The sequence below is a fragment of the Mixophyes fleayi genome, chromosome 4 (assembly GCF_038048845.1).
Source record: "Mixophyes fleayi isolate aMixFle1 chromosome 4, aMixFle1.hap1, whole genome shotgun sequence".
NCBI classification, from domain to species: Eukaryota; Metazoa; Chordata; class Amphibia; order Anura; family Limnodynastidae; genus Mixophyes; species Mixophyes fleayi.
In genome coordinates this window covers 9,247,200-9,260,367 of record NC_134405.1, presented here as the reverse complement: position 1 = coordinate 9,260,367, position 13,168 = coordinate 9,247,200, and the positions used below count along the sequence as shown (strand labels likewise).

Genomic DNA, 13,168 nt, shown 5'->3' with positions numbered 1-13,168 from the left:
CAGCCTCCTGTATGGTGTTAATTTATTTGATTTTTATTTGTTTACCACTTAATATTCGGTAATCACTTAGTGCCACAATTTTATTCCTGTGAAGATATATAAATATGTACTTAGTGGTCACTTTATTAGATATCTCTAGTACTGGACAGGACCCCCATTTAGGTGCTGCCACATGATTTACTGATTATATATTTACATGATTCCAGAGTACCTCATTTGTAACACTTTATCTACTTTTGAGTACTTGTGAATTTTATTCAAAGGAGTAACACCTACATCTAATTATGTAAGCTGCTTAATTAATGGTGAGTCTGTGGTGATACCATTCTCCCATGTGTGGATATATCACTTTTTTGCCTTGTGTGAGTGTATAGATAGACCTTCACAGTTTTCAATTAAGTATGTATGTTTCTGTATTGATGTACACAAAAATAAAAAAAGTTCAATGTCTGATTCATAGCTAAAAGTGTATAAAATATTTTTGTATTCCTTATCCAATATAACACTACTATTGTTAAAGCATTTTCATTAATGTAACATTCATTTTAAAATTAATTTTGCTTACAGGTAAATTAATGAGCAGCATTCACATTAATAATAGAAGACATCTTGGAAAGGTTTTTGTTCTCTGAGCATCTGAGTGTTCCAAAAAAAAATCATCTACATCTTGTATATTCTACAGTGATCAATTCTTCTATATAGCAGCTAACTTCGTTTTTGTATTGGACAAACTTTCTACAATTAGTTTGTTGTCACACATGATGAATCTAGAAGGAGAGAAGCCCTATATGTGCTCTGAATGTGACAAAACATTTTCAAATAAATCAAAACTAATTAAACATCACAGGATTCACACAGGAGAGAAACCCTTTAAATGTTCTGAATGTAGCAAGTGTTTTACCCACAAGTCACAACTTCTTAGACATCACAGGATTCACACAGGAGAGAAACCCTTTAAATGCTATGAGTGTAGCAAGTGTTTTACCCAAAAGTCATATCTTGTAAGACATGAGAGGTTTCACACAGGAGAGAAACCATTTAAATGCTCTGAATGTAGCAAATGTTTTAGTGACAATTCAGCTCTTTATGCACATAAGAGGATTCACACAGGAGAAAAACCATTTAAATGCTCTGAATGTAGCAAATGTTTCACCCAAATGTCATCTCTTAAAAAACATCAGAAGATTCACACAGGAGAGAAACCATTTAAATGCTTTGAATGTAGAAAGTGTTTTACAGAGAAAGCAAATCTTATTGCACATCAGAGGATTCACACAGGAGAGAAACCATTTAAATGCTCTGAATGTAGCAAGTATTTTACCCAAAAGTCAGATCTTTTAAGACATGAGAGGATTCACACAGGAGAGAAACCATTTAAATGCTCTGAATGTAGCAAATGTTTTAGTGACAATTCAGCTTTGTATGCACATAAGAGGATACACACAGGAGAGAAACCATTTAAATGCTCTGAATGTAGCAAGTGTTTTACCCAAAAGACATCTCTTAAAAAACATCAGAAGATTCACTCAGGAGAGAAAACATGTATTTGGTCTTAATGCAGCAAGTGTTTTAGTGAAATTGAAAGGAAAGCATTTGTCACTCACCAGAAGATTCATACACAAGAGTCACCCTGAGCATCTGAATATAGCATATGTATCATAAACAGGTTATCTTGTTGTATCATCATACTATCCTTACAGTGGATATGCAGTTTTAATTGTTTTCAATCTGCAAGTGTTAAATATAACATCAAGGCCATGTTAAATGTCAGAGAAGACTAGAGAGGTCTGACAAGGGGACTTGGAGGCATTTTCCATCTGGGAATGTCTAACTGTTATGAACTAGAGGCTGCACTACACAATAACACAATAACAATGGGGCAGCCCTAGCTGAGCTCTGTAATATACAGCTGTTCTGCTCATGCAGGTAAAGGGACAAGTGGAATAAAGAACGTTCTATCCAGAAGAGAGTTCCAGCAGCTCTTCTCAGTACTGGGATTCCTTCTATGACAGGCAGAGCTATGACTACCGAACATATCTAAACTAACACTGCACACTGCCCTGTTCTACACTACACGTGCTCCTATTGGTCTCTGTTAGATCTCCTTATTGTTTCCCTCACACCTTTCTATTGCTGTCTTGGTTGCTGTATCCTATAACAGCCAATCAGATCATCACATTTGTTGGTTTGATGACACCAGAGTAGTAATAGCTGATATCTGGTGGTTATGGGTTACAGCAAATCCTTGTTCTTCATACCATGTTATTAAATAAGCCTCAAGGAGGAGACATTGCTTCCTAGTGCACTTCTAGAGGTCCTTCATATGTATTTCTTAGTGATCCAGATCATACAGCGTGGACCTGCATATAGACTGAAGGACCATGTTCATACAATATCTGTAATTACCATTTATGTTACTGACAGCTGTTTCTGTAATTCTTCATGTTGAATAAAAACTGATCATGATAAATTCTAGTTTTGATTGTGGAACTACCATCTTTTTTCAACATTGTACACTCTACATTTTAAAAGATGGAACCAGGGGTGATATTTAAGGGGTTGTGTGATGCTGACAATATGTGAACCAATAATGAAAACACTGCAAAGACCAGTTATCATTATTAACATAAAGCAAATGTATTAGAGAGATGTAGTAGAAATGTCTAAAATGAAATTGAAGAATTTTTGAAATGTAAAATGTCTAAACCATAATGTTGACAAAGGTAATGTCTACAATGTAATAATGTCGACCAAAATAATGTCAACATAATAATAATGTCTTTACATTTAAAATGCCGACATACATTATGTCTACACATCCAAAATGTCGACATCTAAATTGTGGACGCCTAACATTGTTGACACGTTCATAATGTCTACACTCTTGCAATGTCGACATAACTAATATCTGCACATACATAATGTTGACCTGTGAAATTTTGACACATAACATGCCCAACAGATTTACAATGTAGGCATTATATAGATAAATTGTCAACATCATATAGAAAAATGTACAAGATATTTGGCATACTACAAAGAAACAGGGTAACAATCATTGAAGGATCTAAAAATGAGCCTGATTGTAAGATCTTACATGATAGCCTGCAGTGTGTACATTCAAACAGGGTTACAAATTCATCCTGCCAGGAGCAAAGACATATGACAGTAGCCGGTCAGTGCTCGGATGCTCTTACTGGTCACTTCCAGATCATATTTAATCCTGTTGCAGATTTGCAGTCATCGCTCTGTACATATAGAGATGTATCCACTTTTATGTCCTGCATCTGATAGTGCTTCCAGCATCACAAGGGATCCTGCAGGGAGAGGGGACTGGGGGAAGGAGAATAAAACCAGAATTTGTCCCTGCTTGTACCACATAACATCCACAAGAAGAGACATTGATTTTTTCATCCCCCTCTCTATCACCTCTGCATGTGCCAGCTGCTTGTGCATTGTAACCAGCCTGCCTTACTTTCTCTTCTTTCTCTGCCAATATGTCAGTGTGTAGTGCTCTCTAGGGCATTTGTATTATGGCCGTTGACATTGTAACCAGCCTGCCTTACTTTCTCTTCTTTCTCCACCAATATGTCAGTGTGTAGTGGTCTCTAGGGCATTAGTATTATGTCCTATGACATTGTAACCAGCCTGCCTTACTTTCTCTTCTTTTTCTGCCAATGTGTCAGTGTGTAGTGCTCTCTAGGGCGTTAGTATTATGTCCTATGACATTGTAACCAGTGAGCTGTTAAGAGTGAGATATTTACGTCCTTACTTCTACTATGTTACTGCAGAGTCACCAGAGATTGATTGTAAGATTGATTGTGAGAGTTCAGGGAGAATGATCCCTGTATAATATGTCTTTGCTATAGTGCTGCTCCTTATGTACTGTGATTTTTGTGCTTCAGTTAAATGATGATAAACGTGCTGTGACAGCAACTTTTACTTAAACACATTTACAAGTTATAGCAAAACCTGTTTTGGAAGCATAGATTAGATCAGCAGAAAATAAGACCTGTATGTTCATAATATGAATAAAACCAACACTCCATGAGAACAACACAGAGCCAGTATCTCATGTCAGAGGAGTCACATGTGGTTATTACGGAGTTCCCGTGTTCCAGGATACCTAGCAGAGTACAATATACAATACTATAATGTGACATGGTACTGCTGGTATATGTGCTGTGACAGTATACAATGTGATAATCCTCTATAGGTGTCCCATAACCACTAACAGCTGGGACCTGGGAATGCTGTATGCTTTCTATATAAATATTTGTGAGATTTCTTTTTGTATCCCATGAAAGATCTATATATAATATTTACCTCATCCTATCTGTTGGGCAGATAAATGTAATGTACTTTATGTGTTTCCCTGGTGTACTTTAGTTGTGTCAGTGTAATAGTTTTCCAAGCGAAGCCAACACTGTAATTACTGACTGATGCTGCAGTAATCCCTGAACGTTATATTGACAGCTGTCACTCACACATGTCTGAGATGTGACATGTGTCTTTTATGGTAATTTCATATTCCCTTAGTACACGTCTGCAAACCCATTAAATATTAAATTCACTGTCTTTCAAAGAGAACCAATTCATATTCCTCTCAGAGACTGAGAGTTCAGACCGTGTTACTATAAATCCCGGAAATATTTTAATTCATGTATAATAATGAACTAGCAATAAAATGTGTATTTCAGCCAAGGTTATCAGTTAGGTTAACATTTATAAAATTTATCATAACAGCTGCACAAACATATTAATATCTAAATTGAGCTCTATACGAAATAACAAAAATGTTCTCAAGAGAGATGAAAACTGAGATAATATGCATGGAATAATAACAATAATATTAACAATCATTAAATAAGACTAATATAATAAGAATAATCATAATAAAAATGACTTCTTGCTCCTAGTATGTCCTATATAACATACCACATTCACACTGACATTCTCTAAACGACTACACTGCTCTTGGACCAGAGGAAGAGCACAGATCTGAAGGTAAATTGTGTATAGTATATACACATGAATCGCCATATTGATTGGGACTTTTTCTCCCATCATTGGTAAATCGCTAATCATTAGATTTTTCCTGTAGTGTGTACCTAGCCTTACTGCTGATACTTCTGGGCATATTCACTTGTTGGCGGTTTCCGCTGCGGAAAAAGTACTACCGTTTTTATGGTAATACTAAGCCGGATTTCAGCTTACCGCACCCTGAGCCGCGAGCTGAAATCAAGCGAGAAAAGTGCCGTAATGACGTTAATAGTGCACGCGCCGCTTTACTTTTGCAGCAACAATTAAATGTGCCCCTTAGAACAGGTCTTTCTGCTCACACCCTCTACATAGACAATAGGTGAAACCTAAACAAAAGGTCCAATTTTTGACATAACAGGATGTCAGGAACTGCGATGATCTAATTAGAAGATTTTACCACCTGCTAAGGTATAATTAGATTTTTCCCTTTTAGTAAGTGACCTTAGGAATGTTTATATCTCATTTACAAGTCAAAGAAGTTTACAGGAGAAACCGATTTCATTAAATGAAACCCTAATTTAAAAATCACCTGGAGACAATCAGTCTAAGACTACTTTTTTATCATCTGGGAACTGTTGATGAGAGATGGAGAGGGATAACTAAATATGAACATATATTTGTAATATATGTATAAATATATTGATGAACAATTCTGGGTTTTCCAATTAACTGTAGGAACCGTATATGTAAAGAAAGGTATAACTTACTTCTTCCAGAATCTTAAAAGCCAAATTTGTGTCACAATTTCTTAAGATTAACAATAAATACTTTTATGAACCAACCATTGATTACATGATAACATAATATTACGAAAACTGCAGATATTGACTCCAAGGGGTAATTAATATGAATAGGAAAACCTTTTTATCAGATGATGTTCTGAAAATGTGTTTTATATATTCTAATCTTCCTATAAATTCTCAGAAAATTCCACTTAATAGTGGTGTATATTAGTGTGTGTTCAAACTATATCCCTTCAGATGTCCAATATATAATTATGTAGCATTCCATAATGTATCACTTCAGTCTGACGTAGTTAACAAGTTATCTCATCCAAATTCTATGTATTTGTATAAGTGATTCCTCCCATATTAGACTTAAGGTGCATTGATTGTGACCAAATTAATAGACTGAGCAAGAAAAGTCCTTTGCTTTGCTCTATATAGAAAATTGTTTTGCACTGTATTGAAAATTGTTATCTTAGTGCTAATTATATGGAGTTATGGAATTAATGGAAATCATTCTACTTACTATAGTAGAAGCTGTCAGATGGAATATAAAGTAAGAAGTGATTTGAACCTACAATTATATGTGATTATTGGTGGGAGAAACTACACCACTAAGGTAAACTTAATACAAAATTTTTAAAGAACTTTAGAACACACTAATTAGGTAATGAGCACCTAAGGGGGACGTCCTTTTTCTCTGTTTAACATTCTCACACATTTGTTCTATGACTACTGATCACACTATCTTTTTCAATTTAATATGTTGCTTGGGAAAAGAACATAAAAATAAAATAAGAACTTGCTTCATACTAAATCACACAGTTTATTTTCTTTATACTATGACATGTTTAGTAATACAGATGCTTATGTTCTCTACAATCCAAAGAGTACATTGAGGTTTATTTCATAAAATTCCATATCACTTGCTTTTTCAAACACAATTTACATTGGAAATCACAGGAGAACTTTTTACATGTTAATTTTATAGTTCGCTGCTCTGGTTACTGTGACAAAACATGTAGATTTTATTTGTTATACAATAGAGATTCATATATTAGATGTAGATTCCAGAGTGCCTCATTTTTTGTATCAAATTACATTCTTAAGTGAACTTATTGTCTATTTTGTTCATGGGAGCACCACCTACAGCTAAATATGTAAAGTGCTTCATTAATAGTGAGTAGGTGACAAGTAGATTATCTCCTGTGCTTATATACAGCTTTGTGTTGGAACACACTCTCTGCCTAGATAATAGATGAATAATAAACAATGGGTCCATTTGTTGACATAACAAATGGACCCTCAGAGACTGGGATGATCTAATTAGAATGCAAGATTTTACCAGGTGTGTCAAGGTCTAATTAGAATTTTCCTTTGTAGTAAGTGACCTCAGGAATGTTTATATCTCATTTACATGTCAGTGAGATTTACATGAGAGACCTGGAGACAAACAGTCTGAGAAACCTTCTGGTCATCCCGGGAACTATTGAAGAGAGATGGGGAGGAATGACTATAAATAGGCAGTATCAGCCCAGTGTTAGTGAGTTGGTGGCTGGAAAGCTGGAAGGATGGATCAGTAAGAATGATCAGGAGGGAAAGAGATAGAAGGAGAAATCTTCAGAGTAAGGTAAGTGTATTACGCTTAAGAAGATACATAAACAAATTTTTGTGTATATTATGTTGTAAATAATTTAGTGTTATACATGTGTGATGCGTTTTGTACCTTAACAATGTTTTTATAGTTAGTACTGCAACCTAGCAGAATTATAATTTTTTCATTACACTAATTTGCATTGTTTATCCTGCTGTACTTTGAATTATCATTATTAAGTATTGTATAGCAATATGAAGCTGGGTTAACATGTCTTGAACTTTAAATATCCTGATAATACACTGTACATTATATGTATCTACTTTCCCACATGGTTGCAGTGTAGTTGAGATATTAATGAACCATTATAAATATTAATGTACATTTATATTATCTTCAAAAAGAAAAAAAGATGCACAAGCAGGCTACCCAAATTATATACCACATATCCAATTAATAATTTAACAAATTATGTTTATTAGCATCCAACATACAAAATTAAAATAAAAAATAGAAAAAGAACCCAATTGCCTTTTATTCATAAAATAAAATAAATGGGTTAATATTTCTCTTGGTGCACACAGCAGAGTATACACATTCATTAGTATCTCCACGAATTTTGTAAATAGTTATTTGTCACAGATATATCCTATTCAAAGGAAAAGTCACTCCAAGCGCTAATTGCAGGTATTATTCTATTAGACTACTAGGGAAAACATAACATCCCTCTTATAACTCAGAGGCATAGATGGTGTTATCCAGATCGCTGCTTTCGAGGCAAATAAGATCAATGTTTTACTTAGTATACAGCAATTAGTATATTCAGCCTCCCGAAGTGCTTCATAATTCAGTCTCCCCAGCACCACATAAAACACAGCTCCCCATCTGTTACCTTATCACGGCTCAGTGTATTTGCTGTGTATGATTAGCAACGTCGGGACCCAGGTCTCTCTTTTACCAAATTCAATAAGGACATATGTGACCATTCAGGCTACACTTTTCTGGTCAAACAAATCATTCCTTTTGCGTGTTTCCCTGCATAATCACACTGCAGTTTCTTCAGATATGTGGAATTGACAGTTGAACCAAATTTTAACTTAGAGCAGACCAATTATGGCTTTTTTTTTATCACAGATAACATGTGATACAATCAATTAATTTCCACTAGTATGATATCAAACAGCATGGCAGAAATATTACATATATCATAAAAAAAATAAAACAATAAAAAAATGCTTTATTGTTTTATGATATATATATAGTATAACTGATTTTAATTGGCCTTGAAAGCTGAATGATACCATCTATGCTTCCGATATGTAAGAGGGATATTATTTACTCCCTAACAGTCTAACAGAAGAATACCTGCAATTAGCACTTGAAGTGAAGTTTCCTTTGTATAGGATATATCCGTGATTAGAAACTTTTACACAATTCATGAAAATATTAATGAATGAGAAAAATTCATTGTGTGTACCACTGGAATTATTAACCTTCTTATTTTATTTTATAATTAAAAGGCAGTTGGGTGCTTTTATCTATTTTTTATTTAATTAGGTGGATTTTACTTTAATATTGTATTTTTGGATGTTAATAAAACATTTATTTTTAAATGATTATTTGGATGAAATGTATATTTTTTGGGGAGCCTGTTTTCAATTATTTTTTTTCTTTTTGAAGTTTTGGGTGTTTTAATTTTTGCACAGTAATTTATTATTGGAGCAGCAAATCCCTTCCCAAATAATTAAGAAATTAAAATAAAAACAAAAAATTAAGGAATTAATATTCCATTAAGATCAATTTGATCTGAGTATTTTTAAGTGTTTTAATCATATGAAGTAAGGGTTTTCGGTCTTTGTGCAAATTTGTTGTACAATTGTTTAGGATTAAGGCCCAAAGAGTTTCCTGAGCCAATTTATATAAAATGCACTCAGTGGCCACTTTTTCAGGTATACCTTTCTAGTAATGGAACAGACCAACCTTTAAGTTGCTGCCACATGATTTTCTACCTCATTTTGAACACTTTTTATTCAGTGGTGCACTTATTGTGAATTTTGTTCACAGGAGCACCACCTACAACAAATATGTAAGTTACTTAATTTAATAATGAGAAGGTGGTGAGTACTTCATCACATGTGCGGATAATTCACAGGTTTTTGTTTTGCGTAGGTGTGCAGATAAGCCATCACAGTTTTGTTTTATGTATTTATGTTTGTTTGACAAAGTACACAAAAATAAAAACAATGGTCAATGACTGGGTCATGTTTGTTAGTGTACAAAATATTGTTGTGTTCCTTACACAATATAACACTACTACTGTTAAAATGCATTCATTAATGTCATTGGCTTCTTACTATAAGTATGCTTTTTTTCTTACAGGTGAATTAATGAGCAGGATCACTCTAAAAACAGACGTTTTGGAAAGCACCCTGTACTCTAAACATCTGCGTGTTCCAAAAAGATACCCTCATCTACAAGTCATATACACTACAGACATAACTTCTTTATAAACTCTTCCGGATTCACACATTTTTGAACAGAAGAAACCATCTACAAATAAGTTGCAAAGCAATAATACGCTAAAAGCCCTATCTCTGCTCTGAATGTCACAAAAGTTTTGCTTATAAATCACAACTGACCATACATCAGAGGACTCACACAAAAATGAAAGCATTTAATTGCTCTGAATGCTACAAGTGTTTTACCACAAAGTCAAATCTTATTGCACATTACAGGATTCACACAGGAGAGAAACCATTTAAATGCTCTGAATGTACCAAGTGCTTTACAGATAATTCAACTCTTGTTGTACATAAGAGGATTCACACAGTAGAGAAACCATTTAAATGCTCTGAATGTAGCAAGTGCTTTACAAATAATTCAACTCTTGTTGCACATAAGAGGATTCACACAGGGGAGAAACCATTTAAATGCTCTGAATGTAGCAAGCATTTTACCCAAAGCTCACATCTTCTTTTACACCAGAGGATTCACACAGGAGAGAAACCATTTAAATGCTCTGAATGTAGCAAGTGTTTTACCCAAAAGTCACATCTTCTTAGTCATCACAGGATTCACACAGAAGAGAAACCATTTAAATGCTCTGAATGTAGCAAGCGTTTTACAACTAATTCAAATCTTGTTGTACATAAGAGGATTCACGCAGTAGAGAAACAATTTAAATGCTCTGAATGTAGCAAGTGCTTTACAAATAATTCAACTCTTGTTGCACATAAGAGGATTCACACAGGGGAGAAACCATTTAAATGCTCTGAATGTAGCAAGTGCTTTACAAATAATTCAACTCTTGTTGTACATACGAGGATTCACACAGGAGAGAAACCATTTAAATGCTCTGAATGTAGCAAGTGTTTTACAGAGAATGCAGTTCTTGTTGCACATAAGAGGATTCACACAGGGGAGAAACCATTTAAATGCTCTGAATGTAGCAAGTGTTTTACCCAAAACTCACATCTCCTTAGACATCACAGGATTCACACAAGAGAGAAACCATTTAAATGCTCTGAATGAAGCAAGTGTTTTACCCAAAATTCAGATGTTATAGACATGGTAGGAGTCACACAGGAGAGAAACCAATTCAATGATCTGAATGTAGCAAGTATTTTGCAAAGAAATCAAATCTTTTTGCACATCAGAGGATTCACAAAGGAGAGAAACTATTTAAATGCTCTGAATGTAACAAATGTTTTACCCAAATGTCATCTCTTGAAAAACATTGGAAGATTCACACAGGAGAGAAATTATTTGAATGCTCTGAATGTGGAAAGTGTTTTACTCATAATTCATGTTTTGTTGTACATCAGAGGATTCACACAGGAGAGAAAACATTTAAATGGTCTTAACGCAGCAAGTGTTAAATTGAAAGGAAATCACTTGTCACTCAACAAAAGATTCATGCGCAGGAGTCACCCTGAGGTACTGAGTGTAGCATATGTATCATAAACAAATTATCTGGTTGTATCATCATAATATGCAAATTAGGAATATGCAGCTTTAATTGTTTTCAATCTGACAAGTGTTTTATATAACATTAAGGCCATTTTAATGTCAGAGAAGACTATAATGGTCTGGCAAGGGGACTTGGGGGCATTTGCCATCTGGAATGGTCTAACTGTAATGATCTAGGGCAGCACTACACAATCACACAATGACAATGGGGCAGCCCTTCCTGAGCTCTGTAATATACAGCTGCTCTGCTCATGCAGGTAAAGGAACTAGTAGAATAAAGAACGTTCTATCCAGAAGAGAGTTCCAGTAGCTCTTCTCAGTACTGGGATTCCTTCTATGACAGGCAGAGCTATGACTACCGAACATATCTAAACTAACACTGCACACTGCCCTGTTCCACAATACATGTGCTCCTATTGGTCTCTGTTACATCTCCTTATTATTACCCTCATACCTTTCTATTGCTGTCTTGGTTGCTGTATCCCATAACACCAATCAGATCATCTCCTTTGTTGTTTTGATGATACTAGAGTGCTAATAGCTGATATCTGGTTGCTATGGGTTATAGCAAATCCTTGTTCTTCACACCATGTTATTAAATAAGCCTCAAAGAGGAGACAATGCTTCCTAGTCTACTTGTAAAGGTCCTTCATATGTATTTCTTAGAGATGCAGATCATACAGCGCTGACCTGCATATAGACGGAAGAACAATACTAACACAATATCTGTAATTACCATTATATTACTGGCGGCTGTTTCTATAACACTTGATGTTGAATAAAAACAGATCATGATACATGTGGAATTTTTGTTTTTGATTATGGAACTAACATCTTTTTTCAGTATTAATGAATATTGTGCACTCTGCTACATATTAGAAGATGGAACCAGAGGTGATATTTAAGGGGTTGTGTGATGCTGACAATATGAGAACCAATAATAAATACACTGCAAAGACCAGTTATCCTTATTAACATAGAGCAAATGTATTAGAGGGATGTAGCAGAAATGTCTTCAATGAAATTGAAGAAGTTTTGGAATGTAAAATGTCTAAATCATAATGTCGACCAAAATAATGTCAACACGGTAATAATGTCTACACATTATAAATTTCAACATCTAAAATGTGGACACATAATATTGCTGATACGTTTATAATGTCTACACTCTTGTAATGTCGACATAACTAATATCTACACATACATAATGTCGCCCTGTGAAATTTTGACACATAACATATCCAACAGATTTACAATGTCGACATTATATAGTTAAATTGTCAACATCATATAGGAAAATGTACAAGATATTTGGCAAATTATAATTCATTGTATAGCAGACGCATGCAGTCATGTATGTTTATTGTCAGTCATATTTTCTGTATTATCTTAATGATGTGTTGTCCTGTCATTTTATTGACAAAATTGAAATCATTCTTACCCTTCTATTATAGAAATGAATGTACTAAATCTATGTGACTGTTATATGTCGCAAAAAAAATTAACTCAACCATTTATTTCCTTTAAAATGCCACGACCATGTCTATCCTTATAACTGTAAAGTTGATGACAACCAAAGTACACTTTATTGACTTTAGTTTAGTATATATAATAAAGGTAATAACTAGGACGGCCTGCAAATAATTTAAAGTTTTTTAACTTATGGAAACTGCAATTCATTACAGCTCATGCTCATACAGTAATGTCTGCTCATTGTCAGCCATCTTCTTAATGATCATGTGTTGTCATGGCATCTTATGTGAAAAAATTAAAATCACTCTAAACCTGTTGTTGAATAAATGGATGAAGCAAATGTTTGCAACTGTTATATGTCGCA

The 13,168-nt window shown here is 34.3% G+C and overlaps 1 protein-coding gene across 1 annotated transcript; it reads left to right on the top strand.

Annotated features, from left to right (window-relative positions):
- Nucleotides 1–761: 761 nt before the first annotated feature.
- On the top strand, nucleotides 762–11,225 carry LOC142149648 (uncharacterized). Its single transcript, XM_075204964.1, has 3 exons — nucleotides 762–1,449; nucleotides 9,944–10,884; nucleotides 10,968–11,225. Exons 1-3 carry the CDS (start codon nucleotides 762–764, stop codon nucleotides 11,223–11,225), a joined length of 1,887 nt encoding a protein of 628 aa, XP_075061065.1.
- Nucleotides 11,226–13,168: the final 1,943 nt, after the last annotated feature.